We start from the raw sequence: 24,690 nt of genomic DNA on the forward strand, positions 1-24,690 counted from the left end.
TTTGTCGGGACCCCCTTGAAAACTAGCTGGTGCATCTCAAGGGGTTTATCCTAATAAATACATTTCAAACATTTGACTTCTCAATAAAAGTGAACAAAATTACCGTTTTTATCCAGTACTGGTGGTTCTTATGAGACATTTAGCACTGTAGTATTTAGTTACAGTGAAAAGGAAAAGAAAGACAAATTAAACACACCTACATTTTTTTGAATACGTATTTTAGGTTATACCTTTATCACTTCCCTTATTTGGTTTATTTAATTGAAAGACACGACATATAACTACACTAAAGTATTTAAAAAATAAAATACTAATACAAAATAATAAATACAATAATAATAAATTAATAATAATACAAAAAATTACAAAAATGTTAATAAAAAACATAAAATAAATGAATAAACACAATTAATACTTTTTTTAATGAATACTTAAAATAATAAACTAATAATAATGTAAACATAATAATTATACAAATACAAAAGAGACAATAAAAATGACAATAAAGAAAACAAATATTTATTGTAGCTTTACTACATATTTAGTTCTATAAAAATACAATAACATTTGATCTTATGCATTAAAGTGTGTCCTCGATGGTTTCCGTGTGCGCGCATGTTCGCCATCGCCATCATGATCGCCATCATCGTCACGTCACTTATGTGTGCCGGATGTTCCTCTACAACGTGTTGAAGGAATACTCACGTGTGTGTTTTTACCTTACACCGTACACTCAATAATTGGATCAAAAAGGAACATATTCAGCGGTGAGTATGAGGGAAAGTGTAGTTGAGTACATTAGGGAACATTACTGCGGTGTGTGTTCATAACCGAGGTCTAAATGATGTTTTGTGAACACGAGGTGTGACGTCTAGTCCACTAACGCTAATGTGTGTCTAAACTGCTTTTTCTGTCGTTAACATGTCACTGCTGAAGTGCAAGAGCATTTTAATGTGTGTAATATTATATTTAATGTAGCTGTGTTGCCTGCAATGTCATTTTTGATGCATATGAAATATTATAACTAGTGAAAATGTGCATCTTTGGCAGAGGAGGGAGAAGTACTCAGATCTTGTTATTGAGTACAAGTAGAAGTACTCAGATCTTGTACTTGAGTAAAAGTAGAAGTACCAGAGTGTACGTGTTACAGTAAAAGTCCTGCATTCAAAATGTTCCTCAAGTAAAAGTAGAAAAGTATTATCATCAAAATATAGTTAAAGTAGCGACAGTGAAAGTAGTCATCGTGCAGATTGGTCCATTTCAGAATAATATATATGATATGTTTTATAATGATTGATCATGAAAGTGTTCTCAAAGCTGGTGAAGGTGCAGCTAGTTTGAATGACTTTGTATACTGCAGGGTACCTTGTGGATTTACTCCAGGTGGAACTAACGTCTGATTCAACACCTGATTATTGATAAAGGTAGTGGAGTAAAAGTACACTATTTACCTCTGAATTGTAGTGGGGTAGAAGTACAAAGTAGCATACTGAAGTGAAGTACAAGTACCTAATTTGTGCTTGAGTACAGTACCTGAGTAAATCTACTTAGTTACTTCCCACCTCTGCATATGAAATACCATAGTTGGTTAAAATGTGTATCTTTGGTAAACTGAGTAACGTTAATATGCTCATAATATCAAAGTCGGCCTCATTGCAAAAAGAATGATGCTCTTATACGAGCTCCATTATAATGTTGTCAACATAGAGCCAATTATAACTATGTTCTTAATTGAAGACAATGTGTGTTAAACTGAGATTTTAAAGTCTTGACCTGTAAAGTCACATTTTTGTAGTGTCTAGTCTAGTTAGATTAGCATGAAGGAAAATCCCCTAAACGATCCCCCCATGTATGCGTAGGAATATTTAACATCTTTGCCACAGACAGACGCTTCTCTCCATGTTCAACGACAGCACTGTAGGATTGGAATATGAAACGTGACTTTCTTCTTGATTTCAGATCGTCAGTGTCATTTGGAGTCATGGGTCGTAAATTGGATCCCACCACCCACGTGAAGAAAGGGCCGGGGAGGAAATCCAGGAAGCAGAAAGGAGCGGAGATAGAGTTGGCCAGTTTCATACCTGAGGGTGATTACCAGCTGATGATAAAGATGGATAACGTTTAACTTCAACTGCTTTATCTTAATGACTGCATCGCTATGTTTCTAAAAGTGTTTCATTTCTGTTTGCAGAGGAAGCAACAGCTAAACGTCTGTCAAGCAGAAGCAGGAAGAGGTATGAGCAGTGTTTCCGCCAGGCCAGGGCCGAGAGGGCGTCCACCCCCAATTGAGCCGTCCCTTATAGATTCTATCTCTTTGCGTATTAGTGATGGGGATTCCGGCTCTTCTTAGTGAGCCGGATCATTTGGCTCGGCTCACTAAGAAGAGCCGGCTCCCAAACGGCTCTTCATGTTACCACAGTTTACCACGGAGCCTCAGTTTCGCCGCTGCGAGGCTCCGGCGCTCTCAGTTCACGCTTGTGCTCCACTAGCGCCCCCCGTCAAGGCTCGCCGGCAGTACACTTCCCGTCACAGGAACACGCTTTGCTGGCGGCGAAAATAATCCCACCAGACTCCTTTGCCCCTCCAGCAGAGGGACGGCCTTGTCCTTTTTCCTTTTCGTCATTTCAAGCGATAAAAACTCGATCTTCTCTCGAATTATTAATTTTTTTGGACGCCCTCGGCTCGAGTTCAGGGCGCTCCGAGCGGAAACGCTGGGTATGAGGTGGACTTATTCTGCACATTAAATAACTTACGTTGTTTCTAATTCCTGTTGTCTTTTCACAGAGCGGCAAAACGAGTCCTGAGTAAGAAAGCGCCGAAAGATGCTGCTAAGGAAAAACCAAAGAAAGGTAAGCACACCAGTCTCTGAGAATAACAATGTAATTGAGTGTGACTTGAACTAGTGTTGCTAAAGTGAGTATATCACAGCAAATATCCACGGTGTTCATCGTCCCTTTTCCCTGAAGGATTCACTGATGAGAACAGTGAATGGTTGACACCAGCTAAGAGGAAGCGCAAACTGGAAGAAGCTGAAAGTGGGGATGACAGCGATGAACACTGGGAGAACGAGGAAGATCTGGAGATGGAGGATGAGGAGGAGGAGCAGACAAAGAAAGGAGTAAAAGAACAAGGAAAGAAGAAGAAGAGTGCCAAAGTAGAAATCAAAGAAGGAGAAGAAAAGGAGGATGATGATGATGAAGAAATGGTTGATGACTACGGAGCACCTGATGGCAGTGAAGCAGAAAGTGATGGAGAGGTACGTGATGTAGTTCTGACACATGTTCTTGTATTTTTCTTTATTTATGAAAATGTGGCCGTCATTTCTAAATAAATATCCAAATGTTATCGTCGCAGTCCCTGATTTGACTTCACTGTTAACGTGTTAAAACAAAGCTCCTGGTTGTGTGTATTAAAGTGTTCCATGGTCCATGTGGTACATTATACAGTGATGCAAATTAGGCGCTTTTCGGCGCTTTTTTAACGCTGATTTGGGTGACTTGTGTAATTCGTGGAGAATCGAAGAGTTTTCGTTTTGGGGGGGGGGGGGGTCCGTCCGTCCATCCGACTGACGGACAACTTTATTTAAAAAAAATCTTCCCGGTGAGGTCCCCCCCACTTAAATCATGTTCACATGGATAGGAAACTAAATACATTTGCACACATCTTGTGTCCATATCTTTCTGTTTTTGTGGTCATGCCACACCGTGCACGTACATGCATGCATACGTGAGTCATGGTACGATATCTGCTTGTTCTTTGCACAGCATGAAAGAAAGGTGAAATGAATGGGCTGTGATTTTAGTTTTTTTAAGCAGAGGTTGAGTTCAATCATTTGTACGGCCCTCGGAGGATGTAACTTAACATCTCTGTCTCCTATTGATCTGAGTATATTATAAAGAATAGCAGTTAATTGAAGCATTATAGCACAGGCCTTTGTCAGATGGTATATTACGCTGGTTTTTTTCTGCTTCGAATAGTTCTCTCTTTTTCCCCCATACCTGTGTTTGCATCCCTGATTATAGATAGTATGAATGACTAACAACGTTCCTTGTTTTGTTTACTTTTAGCTCCTTCCCATCGAGCGCGCAGCAAAGAAAGCACAACAGCTGAAGGAAGCCTTGGATCTGGATAGCGACGACGATAGTGACGACGATGAAGATGATGCTAAAAAGAAAAAGAAATCCGATTCTGATGAGGAGGAAGACACGGTACAAGCCAACATGGATGAGATGGACGCATTCAAGCTGCCCGGGGCAGAGGAGAGTGCGAAAGAAGGTGAGCGGCTTTCCAAAAAAGTCTTTGTCTTTCACATCAAATTTGTTTAAGCAAGAAGTCTAAATCGTGTCTGTTTTTGAAGGCATCCTGCCTCTGGACCTGAAGACCATCCATCAGAGGATAAAGGACAACATCGAAGTGCTCTGTAACTTCACAAAGCAGAGAGAAGAGGGCAAAGAGAGGGCCGAGTACCTCTCTCTCCTGAAGAAGGATCTGTGTACTTACTACAGCTACAACCACTTCCTCCTCGAGAAGTTAATGGACATCTTCCCCCTTTCAGAGGTGGGTCATTGTTCCCACTCAGGCCCTACCAAGCACATTGTGATGTTGTTTGCATCATGATTATAACAGAATAATGTACACAATTACAAGACTTTGAATATGTTTTGAGTTCTATAAAAAATGTGAATACACTGATTTTTTTAAATTTGATTTATCAATCTGTTTTTCTTTTCTCGCACACAGCTGGTTGATTTCCTCGAGGCGAATGAAATCCACAGACCTGTCACTATCCGCACAAACACACTGAAGACCAGGAGGAGGGATCTGGCCCAGGTCAGTGCTCGGAGTGGGAGAGGGGGATTAAACGGCTAGTTTCTTGCAATTGAACTTATTAAAAAGCATGGATAAAGTATTCATTTATTTTGTACACGATTTAACTGCATTATATGTAAAGAAATGTAACATAACAATACAACTTAAAAAAATGCAGTTAGCAGAACCAACAATGTGACATTTCAGAGAAAAAAATGAATTGTCAACTCATCAAAGACTTCACTTTTATTGTCTAGTCTCAAGTGCTGCCTTCAAGCGCTCATATGTTTAACATAACTTGTGTGTTTTGTTGTGTTTAGGCCCTGATCAACAGAGGAGTGAACCTTGACCCTTTGGGGAAATGGTCTAAAGTGGGTTTGGTCATCTACGACTCCTCAGTACCCGTCGGTAAGTCTCAGCATCAACAATCTGACTCAAACCATTAAGGATCTTTGAGTGGAGAATATCTGAGTTGACCTTTTCCCAAACCAGCTTTAACTGTGACTCTTCCTGTGTTTTATGAAAGGTGCGACCCCGGAGTATCTGTCCGGTCAGTACATGCTGCAAGGAGCCTCCAGCTTCCTGCCCGTCATGGCGCTCTCTCCTCAGGAGGGGGAGTTAGTGCTGGACATGAGCTCAGCCCCAGGAGGGAAGACCACTTATATCGGTAAGATGTGCTGACATTTAAATACACACTTATGAAACTCATTATAGATTCATCTACTGATCCGTTTCTGTTGATTTTCAGAATGTTTTGTTGCTAAAATATCTCAAAATGGTGTGAAATGTCCATTATAATTTTCCATAGCCCAACATGTCATATTTAAAATCCTTATTTAATCCAACCAGCAGTCCTAAATCCAAGAATATTTAGTTTACAATCATGTATGAAGAAGAAAAGCAAAACAATGATTATATTTGAGCTGATATCAATGATGGTGCACTTGCTAAAAGTAAATGCTGAAACAACTGTTGAATGTCACACTAGTGGACTCAGCTGTAATGTAGAGCAATGCAAATGAAGGCAAATGACAGTTTTTAACGATATATGTGAATGTTCGCCCCTCAGCTCAGCTGATGAGAAACACGGGGACGATCGTGGCGAATGACGCCAACGCTGACAGACTGAAGAGTGTGGTGGGGAACATCCACCGTCTGGGCGTCACCAACACGGTGGTCTGCAACTACGATGGGAGGCAGTTCCCAAAGGTAACGTTAATACAGAGTTAACGTTTCAGATTTGTACAGACAGTGGATGTTTTGTCTCTGTCCGATTCGGTCCTATGTCAACAAATGTATGAATGTTTTTTTCTGACGAGTGCTTTCTCCCAGAAATCAAATATTAACTTGTAAAAAGAAACTGTAATTTTTTTCAGACCAAGGTAGGTTTTTCTTAGCTTTCGATTTGTGAATAAAGTCATCAGCCAATCATGTTTAGAGGATTATATAAAACCCCTGGACATATACGCTGCATACATGTTTACCAGAGAGAACTCAAACTCAGCCAGAGCGTTTTGTTATAAAAAAACTCATTAAAATAGTTTAGAGTATTCAGTGCGATTACATTTGATTTATTGAACAAGTGTTCGAACTACATTGTCATGTTTATTCGTCATGCCCCCCATGTGTAGAGGCCTTGATACTACAGTTATCGGCAGTATTCTGACTCACTGATTTAATTTGTTTCCTGCAGGTGATGGGTGGATTTGACCGAGTGCTGCTCGATGCTCCGTGCTCAGGCACTGGAGTCATCGCTAAAGATCCGGCTGTGAAGACCAGCAAGGTAAAACAACATTCACTGTTCACACATACGGTCATACAGATTCTTACTGTAGGTTTTAAATAGTGTTTAATACTTGTTCCCACCCTGTTATTCCCTGTTCACACATACGGTCATACAGATCCTTACTGTAGGTTTTAAATAGTGTTTAATACTTGTTCCCACCCTGTTATTCCCTGACAGGATGAAGGTGACATCCAGCGCTCTGCTCACCTACAGAAGGAACTGCTTCTGTCCGCCATCGACTCCGTCAACGCTGAGTCCTCTACGGGAGGATATGTAGTCTACTGCACTTGCTCCATTATGGTATGTGTTCTGCTTTAAGGGGTTGCAATGGTGAAAGATCTTTTTTAAACTTCCACACATTCCCTTTGTTAGCTTCCCTATATTTATGTATGAGATCAGAGGAGATTTCTCCATCTAGATGCATTTTTCCTTAAATAAACATGTGTAGTTGTATCACCTTTTACTTTTATACATTCTTAGGTTTATACATTTTGTGTGAGTTGTTAGCAGAATCATTTGGATACTGATCAAAATGTCTTCTCCCAGGTGGAGGAGAATGAATGGGTGGTGGACTACGCTTTAAAGAAAAGGAACGTCAAATTAGTTCCCTGCGGACTTGACTTTGGCAAGGAAGGCTTCACCAGGTAAATGAGATAACCAATGAGTTGAGTTATTGAAGGCAAATACTCTCAGAATCTCTAACCCTTACTTTATTTGTTCAGGTTTAAGGAACGTAGATTCCATCCAACTCTGAAACTGTCTCGTCGATTTTACCCTCATACCCACAACATGGATGGGTTTTTTGTGGCAAAGTTTAAGAAATTCTCCAATGTAGTTCCAACTACACCAGTTGTAAAAGGTAACGCTCTATCCAACTATCACATGCCAACTTTAACCATGTTAGTTAACCTGTTTAACATATACTCATCCTGTGTTGTTTTGTAGAAGAAGAGGAAAATGGAGAGGCTCCTGAGGCGACAGTGGTTACAGAATCTCCTGAAAAGAAACCCGCCAAAAGTGACAAGAAAAAGAAGATCGTCCCCGGAAAGGCAGTCGGCTTGAAGGGAAAACCCCAAACCAACGGGACAGCGGCCAAGAAAAAGACGATCGTCCCCGGAAAGGCAGGCGGCTTGAAGGGAAAACCCCAAACCAACGGGACAGCAGCCAAGGCAAGGCAGGCAATCGTGAAGCCAAAAGGCAAAAAGGACTCACCTGCGGGACCAACAAAGGCAAAGAAAGCCAAGATGGATGGAGAGACTGTGAAAGGGGCCATGGCCAAGAAACCTGCAGCGAAAACAGCTGATGAATCTAAAGCATCAACGGCTGACAAACAGAAGAAATCACCCATGAAGGAGAAGAAAAGGATGGGAAAGAATAAATTCAGAAAGCTACAGAGCCTGTTGAAAAATGAAATAGAGTGATGCTGTGTACAGCGGGATGAATTGAACTAGATTATGTAGGAGCTTTCTAGAGCTACTTAACGGACCCAGATTTCTTCAGATAAACGGTATTTTATTACAGTGTGTCGATACTGTATGTGTCAGTCTGATATTATTTGTAATACCTGTGTACAAATGGATTAGACTAGTTGGCGTAAATTGGGTCCTCCCATTTTATTGTGTTTAAGAATATTCATTATGTTTGTCTGTTGATTTAATTGCAGGGTGGGATTACTTCCATAAATCTGTGAAACATAATAAATCTTTTAAGATATCTTTCTCATCACTTGTTTGATTTGTCTTCCTTTTAATTGTTTACGCCAACTTTTTCAAGCCAGCTATAAATAAACCCTTCAAATTGTAGATTTCACTCCTTTTTCTTTGGTTACATAAGCCATTTACCTTACTTACTACTAACTAATTTATGTTGTATCATTAGTGTAGTTTCATATCTCTACCAAATAAATTAATGTCTTTCTCTCATTGAATTTATGACTGACAATATATCTTGAATTTGAGTTCTGACTGAGCATAATTAAAAAAAAATTTTTTTTTTCTAATTTCAGATATTGAAAAATAACTAAATCTATACAATTCAAGTGTTTAAAAGTCTTATTGTAGCATGTTGAATATTAGGTCCTAAGTGGTCATAATTAAATTGCAGACATATTCCTAAACTTAAACTTGCAATATACCAGCTTGTGTTAAAGAAATGTGGTTATATATAAGATACATTAAAATTAAATGACCACTTGGGATGTGAATGTGTGCTGGAACACTACACTACTCTTGTGAGTGTGGAATCAACCAATCAGATACCTCCATTCCGGACCGGAAGCTGTGTTGTTTACATTTTCTAAGATGGCGGCGGGGATGTATTTGGAGCATTATTTGGACAGTAAGCTGTTTTTTTAACCGTTTAACACATTAAAAAAATTCATCCCACTTATCTAATTTCATACTTTGTATTTCGCTGAGCAATGAAGCCTCGAAACAACCCGTGTGGGGAACGGAAACATGTAACCGTTTCCTCAACGGTCAGCGGGTTTGGGCTCTGACTATTTCCTGGAATAGCGAATCTCCCAGTTGCAGATAAATGATGCTATATGAGATTACATTGTGTTCTTTTGACTGACCTAGTTTAGATTAATTAAACAAGTAAAAGACAATTGTATTTCTTTGTCTTGTTGTTATTTGCATAAATTGTGAATGCTGATTTTAAGCGCTAATATGTTAGCCCAATGCATCACGTGATTAAGCTAGCTTCTACAAGTCAACGTTTCCTTTTCAGAACCGATATTAATCCGTAATCAATGTAGTGTTTTGTATATTTTAAATGTGTTTTAATTATGGGTTGTTTAACCCCGAGCATCCTGTGATTAAGCCAGCCGTTCTGCATTAACGTTTCCTTTTCAGAACCGCTTTTAATCTGTTATAATGTTGAGTTTCATATATTTTAAGTGTGTTGTTTTGATTATATTTTTAGGTATTTTTTTTACACTGTGAAGTGCCTTTGACTTTCTTGAAAGCGCTCTATAATTAAAAATGCATTATTGTTATCTGGCTGAAGGCGGGATTATACTGACTGTTGTCTCCCTTCACAACAGGCATAGAAAACTTGCCCTTTGAGCTGCAGAGAAACTTCAATTTGATGAGAGATCTAGACCAACGCACAGAGGGTGAGAGAAATTAACTGTATTATTTGTGGATCCTAACCCTGCAATTGTGTGAAAAAGCTTGTTCTCTGTACCTATAAAAGCCCACTTTTATATCTCGTCTTCAAACAACCTCATATTTGCATCTATGCAAGGGATCCCTAAGATCTATGAGGGGTCACAAGATGAAAACGAGGTTAAGAAAGTAGAGAATCAATTACTTCGTCTACTAATGTTTGCCTTTTTGTGGGAAATACTCAATATTTGGACCCTAAGGGAGTCATAGGCCAAACATTGTTGAAGCCATTGACCCACAGTAGAATACTAGTATTGTGGTTATAAATATATTTATAAAGAGCTATGCACAGCTGTTTTCATTTAAGCTTTACCTTAGTTAATTACTCTTTATTCCCATATTTATGTTAATGGTAATTGTATGTAGTGCCACTGCAACACAGCAAATGTGCTATATTCTAATAATTCCAATCCAATCCATTTTATTTATATAGCACATTTAAAAACAACAGAGTTGAACAAAGTGCCGTACATCAACAACTGTATAAAAACACAGCATAAATACATAAAAACAGACAGGACATGAAACAAATGTAATACACGAGACGATGAAACCAGACCAGAAGCCACAGACCGAAAAACTCTCCTATATGACGTAAAAACAATACAAAACACTAGTAAGGTAAAAAATAAATAAATAAAAACCACATTTAACAGCACAGTGTCACCTGGTCTGTAAAAGCCAGTGAAAATAAGTGGGTTTTTAAGCGAGATTTAAAAACAGGCAGAGTTGGAGCAAGTCTAACCTGGAGGGGCAATTAGTTCCATAACTTTGGAGCTGCAACAGCAAAGGCTCCGTCTCCTCGCTGCTTTAGCCTCGACTTAGGGACGACCAGAAGGAGTCTGTCACCCGACCTCAGTGACCGTGTGGGTGTGTATGGTTTTAAAAGATCTGCCAGGTACGGTGGGGCTAAAGCGTTCAGGGCCTTGTATGCAAACAGTAACATTTTAAATTGTGTTCTAAAATGGACTGGTAGCCAATGTAAAGAGGCGAGTACAGGCGTAATATGTTCACGCCTGCCTGTCCTTGTAAGGAGGCGTGCAGCAGCATTCTGGACCAGCTGTAGGCGTGACAGGGAAGCCTTGGTCACTCCAATATAAAGAGCATTGCAGTAATCCAGTTTAGTGGATATAAAACAATGTATTACTTTCTCAAAGTCATTAAAAGAAAGGAAAGGCTTGACCTTTGCTAAAAGTCTTAGCTGAAAGAAGCTGGATTTGACCACAGAGTTAATCTGTTTGTCCAGTTTAAAATCACGATCAATCCGTACTCCCAGGTTTGTGACAATGGGTTTCACATATGGGACAAGAGAATCCAGCCCAGGCGGGGCGTTGGGGCCTCCACTGGGTCCAAATATTATGACCTCTGTCTTTTTTTCATTGAATTTTAAAAAGTTCAAGGCCATCCAGGCTCTGATGTCCTGCAGACAGTCAGACAGGCGTTGCTGAGGGTTTGGGTCATTTATTTTCAGGGGCATGTAGATTTGCGAGTCATCTGCATAAAAATGAAATGAGACACCATATTTCTTAATGATAGCGCCCAGGGGGAGCAGGTACAGGTACAGGGAAAATAAAATGGGCCAAGAATGGAGCCTTGGGGTACCCCGTATGGGAGAGGAGCAGAGGAGGAAGTACATTCATTAAGATTTACATTAAAACTTCTTTCAGACAGATACGACTTAAACGTCTAGAGCAGTACCACTGATGACTGATTCCCACAAAATGCTGCAGGCGAGAAATGAGAATACTGTGATCTCCAGTGTCAAAGGCAGCTGTCAGGTCTAAAAGTATAAGAACAGCACTGTTCCCAGAGTCAGTAGCTAAAAACAGGTCATTAAAAACTTTGAAAAGAGCAGATTCAGTGCTGTGGAGGGGTTTAAACCCAGACTGGAATACCTCAAGAATGCCATGCACATTTAAGAAGGACTGCAACTGCTTCAGGACCACTTTTTCTAAAATGTTGGGCATAAATACAATACAACTTTATTTATAAAGCACTTTAAACCTCCAGACCAAAGTGCTGTACAGGCAAATAGATAAAACAAAGCATACAAAAAAGTAACACAGCTCAGCTCACACACACCATAAAACAAGTACAAGTAAAAACAAAAAACTATTTAAATGCAAAAAAGCAACACTCTGAAAGATGTTGAAACGCCAAATGTTAAAACGCAAAGGAGAAGAGGTGGGTTTTAAGAAGTGATTTAAAAGCAGGCAGTGTGGAGGCCTGTCTGATCTCCAGGGGCAGAGCGTTCCACAGTTTGGGAGCCGCTACAGAGAAGCAACGGTCCCCTCTGAGCTTTGACCTGGTTTTAGGCACATTCAGGAGCAGTTGGTCTGCGGACCTGAGAGGGCGGTTCGGCGTGTAATGCTGTAGCAGCTCAGCAAGGTATGGTGGGGTCATGCCATTTAGGGATTTCAAAGTAAATAAAATAATTTAAAAATGGATCCTAAAATAAATTGGCAGCCAGTGGAGAGAAGCTAAAACAGGGGAAATGTGGTCAGACTTCCGTGTGCCAGTTAAGAGCCTTGCTGCGAGGGAGGACCCACTGACCCCCATGTAGAGAGAGTTACAGTAGTCCAGCCGGGTGGTGACAAAGGCATGGATTACTGTCTCAAACTGCTGTCTGGAGAGAAAAGGTTTTACTCTGGCTAGCTGCCTCAGGTGATAAAAGCTCGTTTTTACCACCGACTTAATCTGACTCTCAAGTTTGAGTTCACGGTCCATTTTAATACCAAGGTTCGTAACGGTGGGCTTGGTGTACTGATGCAAGGAACCCAGGTCTACAGAAGTGGTGTCAGTGGTGCTACCAAAAACCATTACTTCTGTTTTTCCTTCATTGAGTTTAAGGAAATTGCACGCCATCCAGGCCTTTATGTCATCGAGGCACTTTAGCAGTGGGCTAATTAAGTAACCCTCGTTCTTTGTCAGAGGGACATAAATCTGGCTATCGTCAGCATAGCAGTGGAATGCGATGCCGTGCTTTCTAAAAATGGACCCAAGAGGGAGCAAATAGAGGGAGAATAGCAGGGGGCCTAATACTGAGCCCTGTGGGAAGTTTAGAGATAGGTCGAAAATGGTCAAAAACAGAGGTGTCCAGGTTTGGTTTTTTAATCAAAGGCTGGACCACAGCATGTTTTAGGCACTTTGGTACTTTTCCTGTAGTCAGGCTGCTGTTAATTATATGAAGAACGTTAAGTCCAACAATGTCCCAGATTTCTTTGAAAAATCGCGCAGGGACAACATCGCTTGGAGAACCTGAGGGTTTCAATTGAGCAACAATTTCTATTAGAGCAGGAAGTGACACAAGCTCAAACTGATCCATAGCAGCTGAGCAAGTGTCCATGACAGATGGATCATGGGAAGGAAGTGAGATGTTTGCTCTGATGGCGGCGACCTTGTCAATAAAAAACTGAAGAAACGCCTCACAGGTTTCAGTAAAGGTTACTAAGTTGATGGATTGTGGGACATTTAGTATACAGTTTATAGTGCTAAAAAGAACACGGGGTTTATGACAGTTATAACATCTGAAAAATACTGCGTTTTTTCCGCTTTAACAACTTTCTGATAGCTACGCCAGGAGCCCTTTAAAATATCATAAGACACATGCAGCCTGTCTTTTTTCCATTTGCGTTCAGCCCTTCTGCACTCCTGTCTGGCAGTACGTGTGGACTCATGTAACCATGGTTCAGACTTAACTTTAGGGCGAACAGCTTTTAGTGGAGCAATAGTATCAAGGATGTCTTGACAAGAGGAGTTAAAGAAAGAAAGTAACTCCTCTGTATCACCAGTAATAGGATATGCTCTGTCATCCACAACATTTTTGAAGGCAGCAGAAAACTGAACAGCGGTGGAGGGTTTAAGCATGCGACGAAAATGAGCAGACTGTGGACACTGTTTACCAACAACACAAGGGATAGTGACGTCAAATAGAACAGGCATGTGATCGGAGAAGATTGGGTCGCATATCTCAACATTACATATTGATAGACCATAAGACAGGACAAAATCAAGAGTATGCCCGTGTTCGTGCGTGGGGCCAGAATAATTGATGTTTGTCAATTCAGTGTAATAGTTTGTGAATTATATTTTTTTATATTCTAGGAGTTCCTGTATCCCTCAACATGAGTTGTTAATTCATGCTAAACAAGTAGATGTCTAAAATTAAGTTGTGCAATTATTTCTGTATATTCGAGAAGTAGGTTAATTTCCTTTTATGTATTTGTTTGAGTAACATTGACCAAACAGTTAAGAGTTGTATAAGAAGTTTAACTTAACTCGGCTCTACTTGTCTCTCTCTCAGATCTAAAGGGACAGATAGACTCTCTGGCTAAAGAATACACAGCCAACGCCCGGACGCTGTCCTCTGAACAGAAGCTGTCCATACTGAGGCAGATTCAGCAGTCTTACAGTAAATGCAAAGAGTTTGGAGATGATAAGGTGCAACTGGCCATGCAGACCTATGAAATGGTTAGTATCTGTAATGTTCTTGTATACATCTCTAGGTAATATAAGTGGGAAAACAATGTCGTCCAACCGTGCCATAATCATAATAAATCTGTTGTATTTTCTGCAGGTCGACAAACACATCAGACGTCTGGACACAGACTTGGCTCGGTTTGAAGCTGACTTGAAGGAAAAGCAGATAGAGAGCACGGACTATGATTCCACCTCGAGCAAGGGCAAGAAAAGTGTGTTTCCATTGCTTAATATCTACTTGCTCTGCGAGTCCAAATCCAAGCTTTATGATATCATTCAAGTTTCAACGGTTACAGTGTAGAAATGGCAATGAAAATCTCATGACCCGAGCTCCTCCAACGATGCAATATATAATAAAGTGCTTGTGTGATTCCAGTTGAAACCAGACTGAAGGAAAAGAAGACGGCTAAGACCAGATCTAAAGTGAAGAGCTCGGATGAAGATGGCAGCCCCAAGAGTGCACAGAAGAAAGTCAAACTCCTTCAGCCGTACGTTGTGTAGCTTCATTCCTGCTGTCTTGACTTCTCAGATTCAAAGTAACACATTTTTAGTTCGTTAAATTATCATTCTCACTTTCAATTATTATCTCTCAATCATCAGAGGAGAATTCAACAGCCCTGCCACTAACTTTGGGAACGTGCACCCTTCTGATGTGCTGGACATGCCGGTGGACCCCAACGAGCCCACCTACTGTCTGTGTCATCAGGTCTCCTACGGCGAGATGATCGGCTGCGACAACACTGATGTGAGTTTGGTTTCTCAGCCCCGTCAGTCCAGGGCCATGAAGTACCCTTTGGATGTTCATTTACCAACTGATTTTATATATATCGCCATTATTCAGGGTTAATACTTGGAAGAATGTTGTTTGAGAATATTGAATTAGGCGGGAAAAAGGTTACAGAAAGTCGCTTGCATTGCTCTTTACTCGATAAATAATGCTTTGCACTTACAGCAAAAGTCAAGGGGGAAAAAAATATGTGTGTATAATTGGTCCTCTGATAGTGGAGACTTTTGCTAGTGACATTAAGAACTGAAAATGTACAAAAGAAGAAAAGGAACAATGATAAGAAACTGGGATAAATTAAATTAAAGAGGACAGAAAAGTGAAGTACAACATTGTTGCATAGAGAGGCCTGCCCATCTACTTCCGACCCATGGGACCTTATTTCTGAAAAATTATGTATTGAAGTCAATGGAGAGAGAAAGGTTATCTTTCGATCCCGTTTGAATTGTGCCATGAATTACACATATGATGTTTGTCAATTTAAAAATAATTTCCATGTCAAAAAAGTCACAGTTTGTCGTAAAACTGTTGAAATATAAGACTATGAAAAATACGCAACTAGAAAGACTACAAATCCCAGAATCCCGGTCCCGCATGTTGGCTCTCACGGAACCGACTAACTCCCCTTGTGTGTATGCACAGCTCTCAACGTGCCCAGACTTGGAGTGATTTTCTCCTCTTTTAATACTTTCCGCCTCATTCTGAAAGAAAGAAGTGAAAAGTTCCAACGTGACGGCCATCTTGGTGACGGCCATCTTTTGTGTTTCACACCAAAAAGTGTTACTTCACAGTTTTACCACACATTTTTTTGACTTAAAATGATCTTTTAAATTGACAAACATCATATGTGTAATTCGTGGCACAATTCAAACGGGATCGAAAGATAATCTTTCTCTCTCCATTAACTTCAATCGTGTGACTTCAATACATACTTTTTCAGAAATAAGGGAGGTCCCCGGAAAGGGAGGGACTTCGCCTCTCTATAGACTATTTTAAACATTCATAATAGAAATATCCATTGGCAAAATAATGACTTGTTACAGAAAAAATTAAAGTTAGAATTTCTGAATACATTTGTGCTAAATTTCCTTTTTGGGTCAATTCCCGTATAAAAACAATGCATGCCTCGTTGTCTCTGGACTAAGCGCCCCATTTGCATGAAAACTTAACAGCACTTTTTCTTTTTGTCTTCTCTCTAGTGCTCCATTGAGTGGTTCCATTTTGCATGCGTGGGCCTGACAACCAAACCCAGAGGCAAATGGTAAGAAACTCTGTGGACTGTCCCCAGTTCCAATGTGAACAATGGGAGTGTGAATTGGTAATCAATTATTCAAGTCACCTACATGTGTTTTATCTCCTCTGTGCAGGTATTGTCCACGATGCTCTCAAGACAGAAAGAGAAAATAAGAACTGGAACAAAACTGATCATGGAAGATGAGAAGAATATTTCTTCATTAGTTACTACAGTAGAGTTTTTGTTTCTCATATTCCTTAACGTTTGGTGATTTTTTTTTCGTTTACGTAATTTGCCTTGGTCTGATGCAGTGCGTGTGAAGGAGCCAAGTGGTTACAAATGTATTTAAATATTGTTTTGTTTTTTTAAACGGTTAACCATATTTTTTTGATTTTTTTATTACCTTTGGTGCTCTTATTTTATTCCTTTTTTTACATTTTGTTTGACTTGATTGAATTATAAACACTACGACTGCCCCTAATGGTTTAACATTTACAAGTTGTCAAAAACACTTTATATTATAGTCACATGTATGATTACAAAATGTAAGTATTATCTCTGAAAACAGTTAGACCATGGATACTTTATTTTGCTTTGTTGTATAGTTAGTTCTTTGTGCTTAGCATTGGAACACTAGTTTTATGTTTTAAGTAAAACAAGAGGGCAAAAGAACATGAAGACGAACGCTGCACCCTGAGAGTATTAGTAATCAGTGGGTAGTGACTTCAACTATTTCATTTTAACATTTGACTGAGTGCTGTATAGAAAGTAAGACATTTTGTGAAAAAACTATTGTCATTTCTGTAGCTGAAACATTGGTACAGTGGAGAGGGGGTGATTGTTGTCAATCATTTGAATACAGCTACTACCTCAAAAAACGTGCCTTTGTGGTCCTTTGTGTCCTGTGTGTGTTTTCAACAGATAGTCGGTCCTACAAGTATGAATTTTAAATGTGGTGTTCTGTTTTTTCATATTGTGTTTTCATATAACAAAACTACAGTACTAGTAGGACAGGAGCGAATGACTTAAATTATGAATAGAACGATATATATAAAAGAGTATAACATATATTATATCAACATTTGTAATTCATTATTTTTTTGTAAATACCAAAAAAATACATTTACGGTCAAGCACAAGTAAGTACACAATAAACCTAACTTTTGAATTTCACAAAATACATGAATGGAAATGAGGAAATAAAGGATACAACTGATAAGAGACACATTCAAATAATACAGACATAATTTGTGATCTCATATGAGAAGAGAAAACAGTAATTGAAGTGAACGCAGGTGGCGAAAAACAAATCTCCAGGTTCACTTTGAAATCTATAAAGAGAGACTTGGCCTTTATAATTTGGAATTGAAAAACGCACGACAATCGTTCTTCTCTGACATCATTACCAAAAACAAAAACAACGCACGTGCCTTGTTTGCTACCGTCGACAGACTAACTAACCCCCCAGTGTCAGTAGCCTCTGAATTTCTATCCACCAGGGCGTGCAATGATTTTGCCTCCTTCTTCACTGACAAAATTCAGAAAATCAGACAAGCAGTCAGTGCCTCTGCATCAGGAACAGCAAATGTGTTGTCCCTATCTCCACTTAACATCAATTCAGACATCATGACACAATTCCATCAGATTAATGATAAAAACCTAGAGGACATTATTCAACTTCTGAAATCCTCCTCTTGCTGCCTTGATATTATTCCAACAGGATTTTTCAAAGATGTTTTTTGTTGCATGGCCTCAGATCTACTTCATATAGTAAACAAATCTCTTCACTCAGGTATTTTTCCACAGGCCCTGAAAACTGCAGTCATTAAACCGCTCTTAAAAAAGAATAATCTAGATGCTTCAGTAATGAACAATTACAGGCCCATATCAAGCCTCCCATTTCTAGGTAAAATCATTGAAAAAGTAGTTTTTCAACAGTTGAGTAATTTCTTGCATTTAAATAACTGTTTCAATGTGTTCCAGTCAGGCTTTCATCCAAACCACAGCACTGAGACTGCTCTTGTAAAGGTCTTTAATGACATCCACTTAAACACAGACAGTGGCAGAACTTCAGTGTTAGTATTATTAGATCTCAGTGCTGCGTTTGACACTGTTGACCACAGCATATTACTAGACCGACTGGAGAACTGGGTGGGACTTTCGGAAACAGTTCTGAATTGGTTTGAATCCTACTTAAAGGACAGAAACAACTTTGTTTCTATAGGTAAATACACATCTGAGTTGACAAATATGACATGTGGGGTTCCTCAAGGCTCCATCTTGGGGCCTCTTCTCTTTAACATCTACATGCTACCACTGGCTCAGATAATGAAAAACAACAAAATAAGTTACCATAGCTATGCAGATGACACACAAATTTACGTAACAATTTCACCAGGAGACTATGCTCCAATTCAAACACTGAGTAAGTGCATTGAACAAATCAATGACTGGATGTGTCAGAACTTTCTCCAATTAAACAAAGATAAAACTGAGGTAATGGTTTTTGGAGCCAAGGCAGAACGTATAAAAGTTAGCGCTGAGCTTCAGTGTGCAATGTTTAAATTATGAATAGAACGATATATATAAAAGAGTATAACATATATTATATCAACATTTGTAATTCATTATTTTTTTGTAAATACCAAAAAAATACATTTACGGTCAAGCACAAGTAAGTACACAATAAACCTAACTTTTGAATTTCACAAAATACATGAATGGAAATGAGGAAATAAAGGATACAACTGATAAGAGACACATTCAAATAATACAGACATAATTTGTGATCTCATATGAGAAGAGAAAACAGTAATTGAAGTGAACGCAGGTGGCGAAAAACAAATCTCCAGGTTCACTTTGAAATCTATAAAGAGAGACTTGGCCTTTATAATTTGGAATTGAAAAACGCACGACAATCGTTCTTCTCTGACATCATTACCAAAAACAAAAACAACGCACGTGCCTTGTTTGCTACCGTCGACAGACTAACTAACCCCCCAGTGTCAGTAGCCTCTGAATTTCTATCCACCAGGGCGTGCAATGATTTTGCCTCCTTCTTCACTGACAAAATTCAGAAAATCAGACAAGCAGTCAGTGCCTCTGCATCAGGAACAGCAAATGTGTTGTCCCTATCTCCACTTAACATCAATTCAGACATCATGACACAATTCCATCAGATTAATGATAAAAACCTAGAGGACATTATTCAACTTCTGAAATCCTCCTCTTGCTGCCTTGATATTATTCCAACAGGATTTTTCAAAGATGTTTTTTGTTGCATGGCCTCAGATCTACTTCATATAGTAAACAAATCTCTTCACTCAGGTATTTTTCCACAGGCCCTGAAAACTGCAGTCATTAAACCGCTCTTAAAAAAGAATAATCTAGATGCTTCAGTAATGAACAATTACAGGCCCATATCAAACCTCCCATTTCTAGGTAAAATCATTGAAAAAGTTGTTTTTCAACAGTTGAGTAATTTCTTGCATTTAAATAACTGTTTTGATGTGTTCCAGTCAGGCTTTCGTCCAAACCACAGCACTGAGACTGCTCTTGTAAAGGTCTTTAATGACATCCACTTAAACACAGACAGTGGCAGAACTTCAGTGTTAGTATTATTAGATCTCAGTGCTGCGTTTGACACTGTTGACCACAGCATATTACTAGACCGACTGGAGAACTGGGTGGGACTTTCGGAAACAGTTCTGAATTGGTTTGAATCCTACTTAAGGACAGAAACAACTTTGTTTCTATAGGTAAATACACATCTGAGTTGACAAATATGACATGTGGGGTTCCTCAAGGCTCCATCTTGGGGCCTCTTCTCTTTAACATCTACATGCTACCACTGGCTCAGATAATGAAGAACAAACAAAATAAGTTACCATAGCTATGCAGATGACACACAAATTTACGTAACAATTTCACCAGGAGACTATGCTCCAATTCAAACACTGAGTAAGTGCATTGAACAAATCAATGACTGGATGTGTCAGAACTTTCTCCAATTAAACAAAGATAAAACTGAGGTAATGGTTTTTGGAGCCAAGGCAGAACGTATAAAAGTTAGCGCTGAGCTTCAGTGTGCAATGTTCAAAACAACAGATAAAGCCAGAAATCTAGGTGTAGTCATGGACTCTGACCTGAGTTTCAACAGTCACATTAAAACTGTTACTAAATCAGCCTACTATCACCTAAAGAATATATATAGGATTAAAAGACTAATGTCACAGCAGGATTTGGAAAAACTTGTCCATGCTTTTATCTTCAGTAGACTCGACTACTGCAATGGTGTCTTCACAGGTCTCACTAAAAAATCTATTAGGAAGCTGCAGCTAATTCAGAACGCTGCTGCTCGAGTCCTCACTAACACTAAGAAAGTGGATCACATCACTCCAGTTCTGAAGTCTTTACACTGGCTTCCTGTGTGTCAAAGAATAGATTTCAAAATACTGCTGCTGGTTTATAAAGCACTGAATGGTTTAGGCCCAAAATACATTTCTGACCTCCTGCTAAATTATGAACCATCCAGATCTCTCAGGTCTTCAGGGACTGGTCAGCTTTCTGTCCCCAGAGTCAGAACTAAACATGGTAACGCAGCGTTCAGTTATTATGCTCCAAATATCTGGAACAAACTCCCAGAAACCTGCAGGTCCGCTGCAACTCTTACTACTTTTAAATCCAGGCTGAAGACTTTTCTTTTTGTCGCTGCTTTTAATTGAACTATTCATATCTTAGACTGCACTGTAACTTTTATCCATGTACTTTTTCTTTTAATGTTTAATTGCACTGTAACTTTTATCCATGTATTTTTTCTTTTAATGTTTATTTTATTAGCTTTTCTTTTTAATGACTGATTTTAAATGCCATTTTCTTAATCTCTTTCATTTTTTGTAAAGCACTTTGAATTGCCTTGTGTTGGAAAGTGCTATATAAATAAACTTGCCTTGCCTTGCCTTGCCTTGACTTTAACTAAATATAATAATAGATTTGATTTGTTAGCGCTTTTATAGGTGCTCAAAGACGCTTTACAGGTATAGTGAAAAGAAAAGGAAGGAACAACAAATAAATATATAGTTAAAGTCAAATAATACAAAAACAATCACACATTAAAAGCCAGATTGAAGAGGTGAGTTTTTTTGAAGGTGGTGAGGTCAGTGCAGTCTCTGATGGGTTGTGGGAGTGAGTTCCAGAGGGAGGGGGCAGCGACGGAGAAGGCTCTGTCCCCCCATAAATATCCGCAATATTATATCCTCCTGTTTTTCGCAAGAGCAAGAGAGTTAAGAATTCAACTAAATACAAATACTTTAAAAAAAGCCTGTGAGTCTTTAAACCTCTGTTAAAAAAGTTTCCCGTTTAAAATAAAAACAATGTGTGACTGCTGCAGTGTTCACATCTGTCCAGTAGGTGGCAGTGCTGGGTAAAACGACCGTTAACGTGTGACCTCATTGCTTTGGCGCGAGCAGTATATACGGCTCTGGGCGCGAGGTCTAGGAAAGTTTGAAAAGCTGCAGATTCAAACAGCCAGGAGCCGCGGACAGAGCATCTGCACCTTCAGTCTCCAGAGGGCTTCATCGTGGATAAAAGGGAAACAGCCGCTAGAGGTGAGCGTTATATTTCTAAGATAGTTCAACAGCGTTGTTAGGTTAGCTTCAGTGGTTCTCGTTAAATAACGTACAGCCGCCTAATGAAGCAAAACATTTAGCAGCTAAAGTTAGCTACCCTGCTAACGTTGCTAGCGCTAGCTGTTAGTGGGGCTAGCTTAATTCACAACAACACACCAGTACGGACTAGAAAACATCGTATTCACTTTTCATAAATACATCATACGTCTTGTATAATTTGAAGGTTAGTGTTGAGTTGTGTGCTCCTTAGCTTACCAGTTAGCATTACGTACTGAATAAAACACATTTCTTAGTGATCGAAGCTACTGTTACGTTCCTACAGGTTTGATAGAAAGTAACCGTTAACATATCGTGGCGAGGAAAGTATTCAATTTAAGCGGAGGTGGAAGAAGTACTCGGATCCTATGCTAAAGTATTTCAGTCACTTCAAGTAAAGACACGGCAATACTAATCTACACCGTATCTAAATATCTAAGTACTTCTTGAGGTTGAAGAAGTACAGCGGCTTGGGAATCACCGAGCACATGGATTACTGTTAAGAACTAAAACTGGATGTTAATAATCAAATAACGCAACTATGTAAGCTTGTTTAGTAAACTGTTTTTGTCTGCTTGACGCAGGGATGTCGTGGGACTTTTTTGTGCCCGTGTGTGTGGGTGACCTGGTGAGGTCTGGAGGCATCAACCAGTACGTCGTTCAGGATGTGGTGTCCCCTAAACATCTTCCATCCCATCTTCATAGTAAGTCCTGGATATGTTCTCTGAGACATTTTTATTTGTGCTGACTTAAGGTGATCGTGACTAAGGTTTTTGTCTCTACCACACAGAATTTAAGGCAGCCCTGAGAAGCCAAGGACCTTTGTGTATATTGGAACACTTTGACACCGGATACAGCTTACTGCAGTAAGTCCTTTTGAATCTGTATAGCCTGCTGTAGTAATTGTTTTTAAGAGCCGAATGCCTACACATCTACTGTCTTTCTTTTGAAAGGCACTGCAACTCAGTGGAGCTGGGTGTAAAAGAAGACGCTCTGGACATACTATTACAAGGTAAGACCTTTTTCATTTGTATACTTCCATATTGTACAATACACAGAAACATACACTCAACACAAACAATGTCTTGATTTCTTTCAGTGGTTAGTGGCCTTGCAACTTCCTTGCCAGCACTTCTCCTCTCCACCTCCGTCACAGCTGCAGAGCGCAAAGAGAAACTCAACGCTGTTAAAATGAGCGTCTACCTGCTCTGCAAACTCTCCGAGAACTTTGAAAGCGAGGCCTATCGACAGTGCATTATCACGGCACCTGGAAAGGTATGGTTATCAGGGACACACCCTGACATGTTTTAAATGACAGTGAATTGTTGCTGTGTTTAACAGTTTGAATCGCCCGCATGATGATATCATGGCAAGTTTGATGACGCAGTCAAACCAAGAGATTGGGGTTTCCAGCCTGCTGATCGATGGGTAGTCTTGGTGTTGTGATGGAGTTGTATCACACTGCTGTAAGGCCCCACCCACAGTTAACCTGACACCTTCTACTGCATCTGCCCCCCCCAAGAGCAATGGGACCGGGCAGGTAGGAGATGTCAAACAATGTGTGGATGTGTGTTTGTGTCATGTGTGAATGTATCAGCAGGCATGAGACCATACTCGGTTTGGAATATGAATTACAGTCTTTGGTAAACTGAGGGCAGGTGTTGTAAGCCAACTGTTTGTGTGTAGGACTATTTGATTTCAGTGTCTAGGAAGTTAAACGTGTTTTTTCTGTCTTCCACAGGGCGGTAAAAAGGGCAAAGGTGGGGTTGAAGGGCTGCAGCAGTGGGAGTCTGAGAGGGAGAAAGTGCTGCAGGCTCTCGTGCAGCTCCTCCAGCTCGATATCCGCTCCCTCTGGAACCTCTCCCTGGTGGACGAAGAGTTCATCAGGTACTTTTCGGATCTGGGCAAAAGCACAATATCAGACTTGGTCCACTTGAATCAGTTAGTTGGTGTCATTTCCACATTGGTCCTGCGGCTCTTTGCCCATAATTGCTAACATTTTAGCCCATATTCTTGTTTATTTGAGGAAAATTATCTTTGTCTTTCTATTATTTTGGCATCACACTTATTAAGCGTAGGTGATATTGGAACTGTTTCTTCATAAATGTTTCCATGTGAACATTTCTTCACTTTTCAGCTGGAATGATATTCAGTTAATACTAGAACTTCTAATTACCTAGCGAAATACAACAAAACAGTGGAAAACTATTCCAAACAAGCTCTGGATAGCACTGCAATCTTTTCCTAACGGATGCATAACGTTATGTGTAGATTTTCTTCTGTTTTTAGGTTGGGTTGTTCAGATGTTATCAAACAACGGCATGAATTAACATCGGATCCTTTGTTCTTCTTAGCTGTGTGACGTGCTGCTGCTACAAACTCCTTGAGAACCCAACCATCAGCCACGTCAAGAGCAAACCCACCAGAGATTGTATAATCCACCTGCTGGGGGTGCTAATCAAGAAGTACAACCACATCCTGGGTTAGTCTCTGTCATATTCTGAACCTGTCTGCCAGATTAAAAACAGAGGGCGCATATCAACGTACCAGTTCAGCATACGGTGTACATCTTCATGTTTACTCTTAAATGCTTTCAGGTGCCAGTGTGAAGGTGATCCAGTTGCTGCAACACTTTGAGCAGTTGTCCAGCGTGTTTGCTCAGGCAGTGTTTGTGTGGAGCACGGAATATGGAGTCAGGGGGATCATAGGAGAAATTATTAGGTCGGTACTCATTTTTTAATGCAAATGTGTTTCTGTGGCTGCAA

General features: G+C 39.7%; 3 protein-coding genes and 1 non-coding gene across 4 annotated transcripts in view; all 4 read left to right on the plus strand.

Annotated features, from left to right (window-relative positions):
* The first annotated feature begins 609 nt into the window (after positions 1-609).
* On the plus strand, positions 610-8,320 carry nop2 (NOP2 nucleolar protein homolog (yeast)). The gene is made up of 16 exons (XM_034218924.1): positions 610-767; positions 1,960-2,087; positions 2,192-2,234; positions 2,785-2,849; positions 2,967-3,256; positions 4,068-4,275; positions 4,358-4,557; positions 4,741-4,830; positions 5,130-5,217; positions 5,336-5,476; positions 5,879-6,018; positions 6,503-6,592; positions 6,773-6,895; positions 7,142-7,239; positions 7,318-7,454; positions 7,541-8,320. The coding sequence occupies exons 2-16, from the start codon at positions 1,982-1,984 to the stop codon at positions 8,014-8,016; spliced, it is 2,295 nt and encodes a 764-aa protein (XP_034074815.1). The 5' UTR covers positions 610-767; positions 1,960-1,981; the 3' UTR covers positions 8,017-8,320.
* Positions 8,321-8,795: 475 nt separating this feature from the next.
* ing4 (inhibitor of growth family, member 4) lies at positions 8,796-17,140 on the plus strand. The gene is made up of 8 exons (XM_034218925.1): positions 8,796-8,932; positions 9,642-9,713; positions 14,069-14,235; positions 14,342-14,456; positions 14,621-14,732; positions 14,845-14,989; positions 16,228-16,289; positions 16,396-17,140. Exons 1-8 carry the CDS (start codon positions 8,896-8,898, stop codon positions 16,433-16,435), a joined length of 750 nt encoding a protein of 249 aa, XP_034074816.1. The 5' UTR covers positions 8,796-8,895; the 3' UTR covers positions 16,436-17,140.
* Positions 17,141-22,511: 5,371 nt separating this feature from the next.
* ncapd2 (non-SMC condensin I complex, subunit D2) overlaps positions 22,512-24,690 on the plus strand; it is a gene marked incomplete at its 3' end in the record, with an annotated part of 48,338 nt that continues 46,159 nt past the window's right edge. The window contains 7 exon segments of the mRNA XM_034218926.1: positions 22,512-22,629; positions 22,716-22,791; positions 22,879-22,937; positions 23,025-23,200; positions 23,667-23,812; positions 24,280-24,407; positions 24,523-24,646. Coding sequence (XP_034074817.1) covers positions 22,512-22,629; positions 22,716-22,791; positions 22,879-22,937; positions 23,025-23,200; positions 23,667-23,812; positions 24,280-24,407; positions 24,523-24,646 — 827 coding nt within the window.
* On the plus strand, positions 23,276-23,581 carry LOC117548024. The gene has a single exon (XR_004569282.1). It is a non-coding gene; the product is annotated as a small nucleolar RNA U85 (small nucleolar RNA).

The sequence above is a fragment of the Gymnodraco acuticeps genome, unplaced genomic scaffold, assembly GCF_902827175.1.
Source record: "Gymnodraco acuticeps unplaced genomic scaffold, fGymAcu1.1, whole genome shotgun sequence".
Classification (NCBI taxonomy): domain Eukaryota; kingdom Metazoa; phylum Chordata; class Actinopteri; order Perciformes; family Bathydraconidae; genus Gymnodraco; species Gymnodraco acuticeps.

Excerpts from the sequence above, each read along its gene's own strand:
- ing4 (XM_034218925.1), top strand. The coding sequence starts at position 8,896 with ATGGCGGCGGGGATGTATTTGGAGCATTATTTGGACA. Across the intron at positions 14,457-14,620 it reads CTCGAGCAAGGGCAAGAAAA|TTGAAACCAGACTGAAGGAA; the intron begins GTGTGTTTCCAT and ends GTGTGATTCCAG. Across the intron at positions 14,733-14,844 it reads AAAGTCAAACTCCTTCAGCC|AGGAGAATTCAACAGCCCTG; the intron begins GTACGTTGTGTA and ends CTCAATCATCAG.
- nop2 (XM_034218924.1), top strand. The coding sequence starts at position 1,982 with ATGGGTCGTAAATTGGATCCCACCACCCACGTGAAGAAAGGGCCGGGG. Across the intron at positions 2,088-2,191 it reads GGCCAGTTTCATACCTGAGG|AGGAAGCAACAGCTAAACGT; the intron begins GTGATTACCAGC and ends TTCTGTTTGCAG. Across the intron at positions 5,218-5,335 it reads CGACTCCTCAGTACCCGTCG|GTGCGACCCCGGAGTATCTG; the intron begins GTAAGTCTCAGC and ends GTTTTATGAAAG.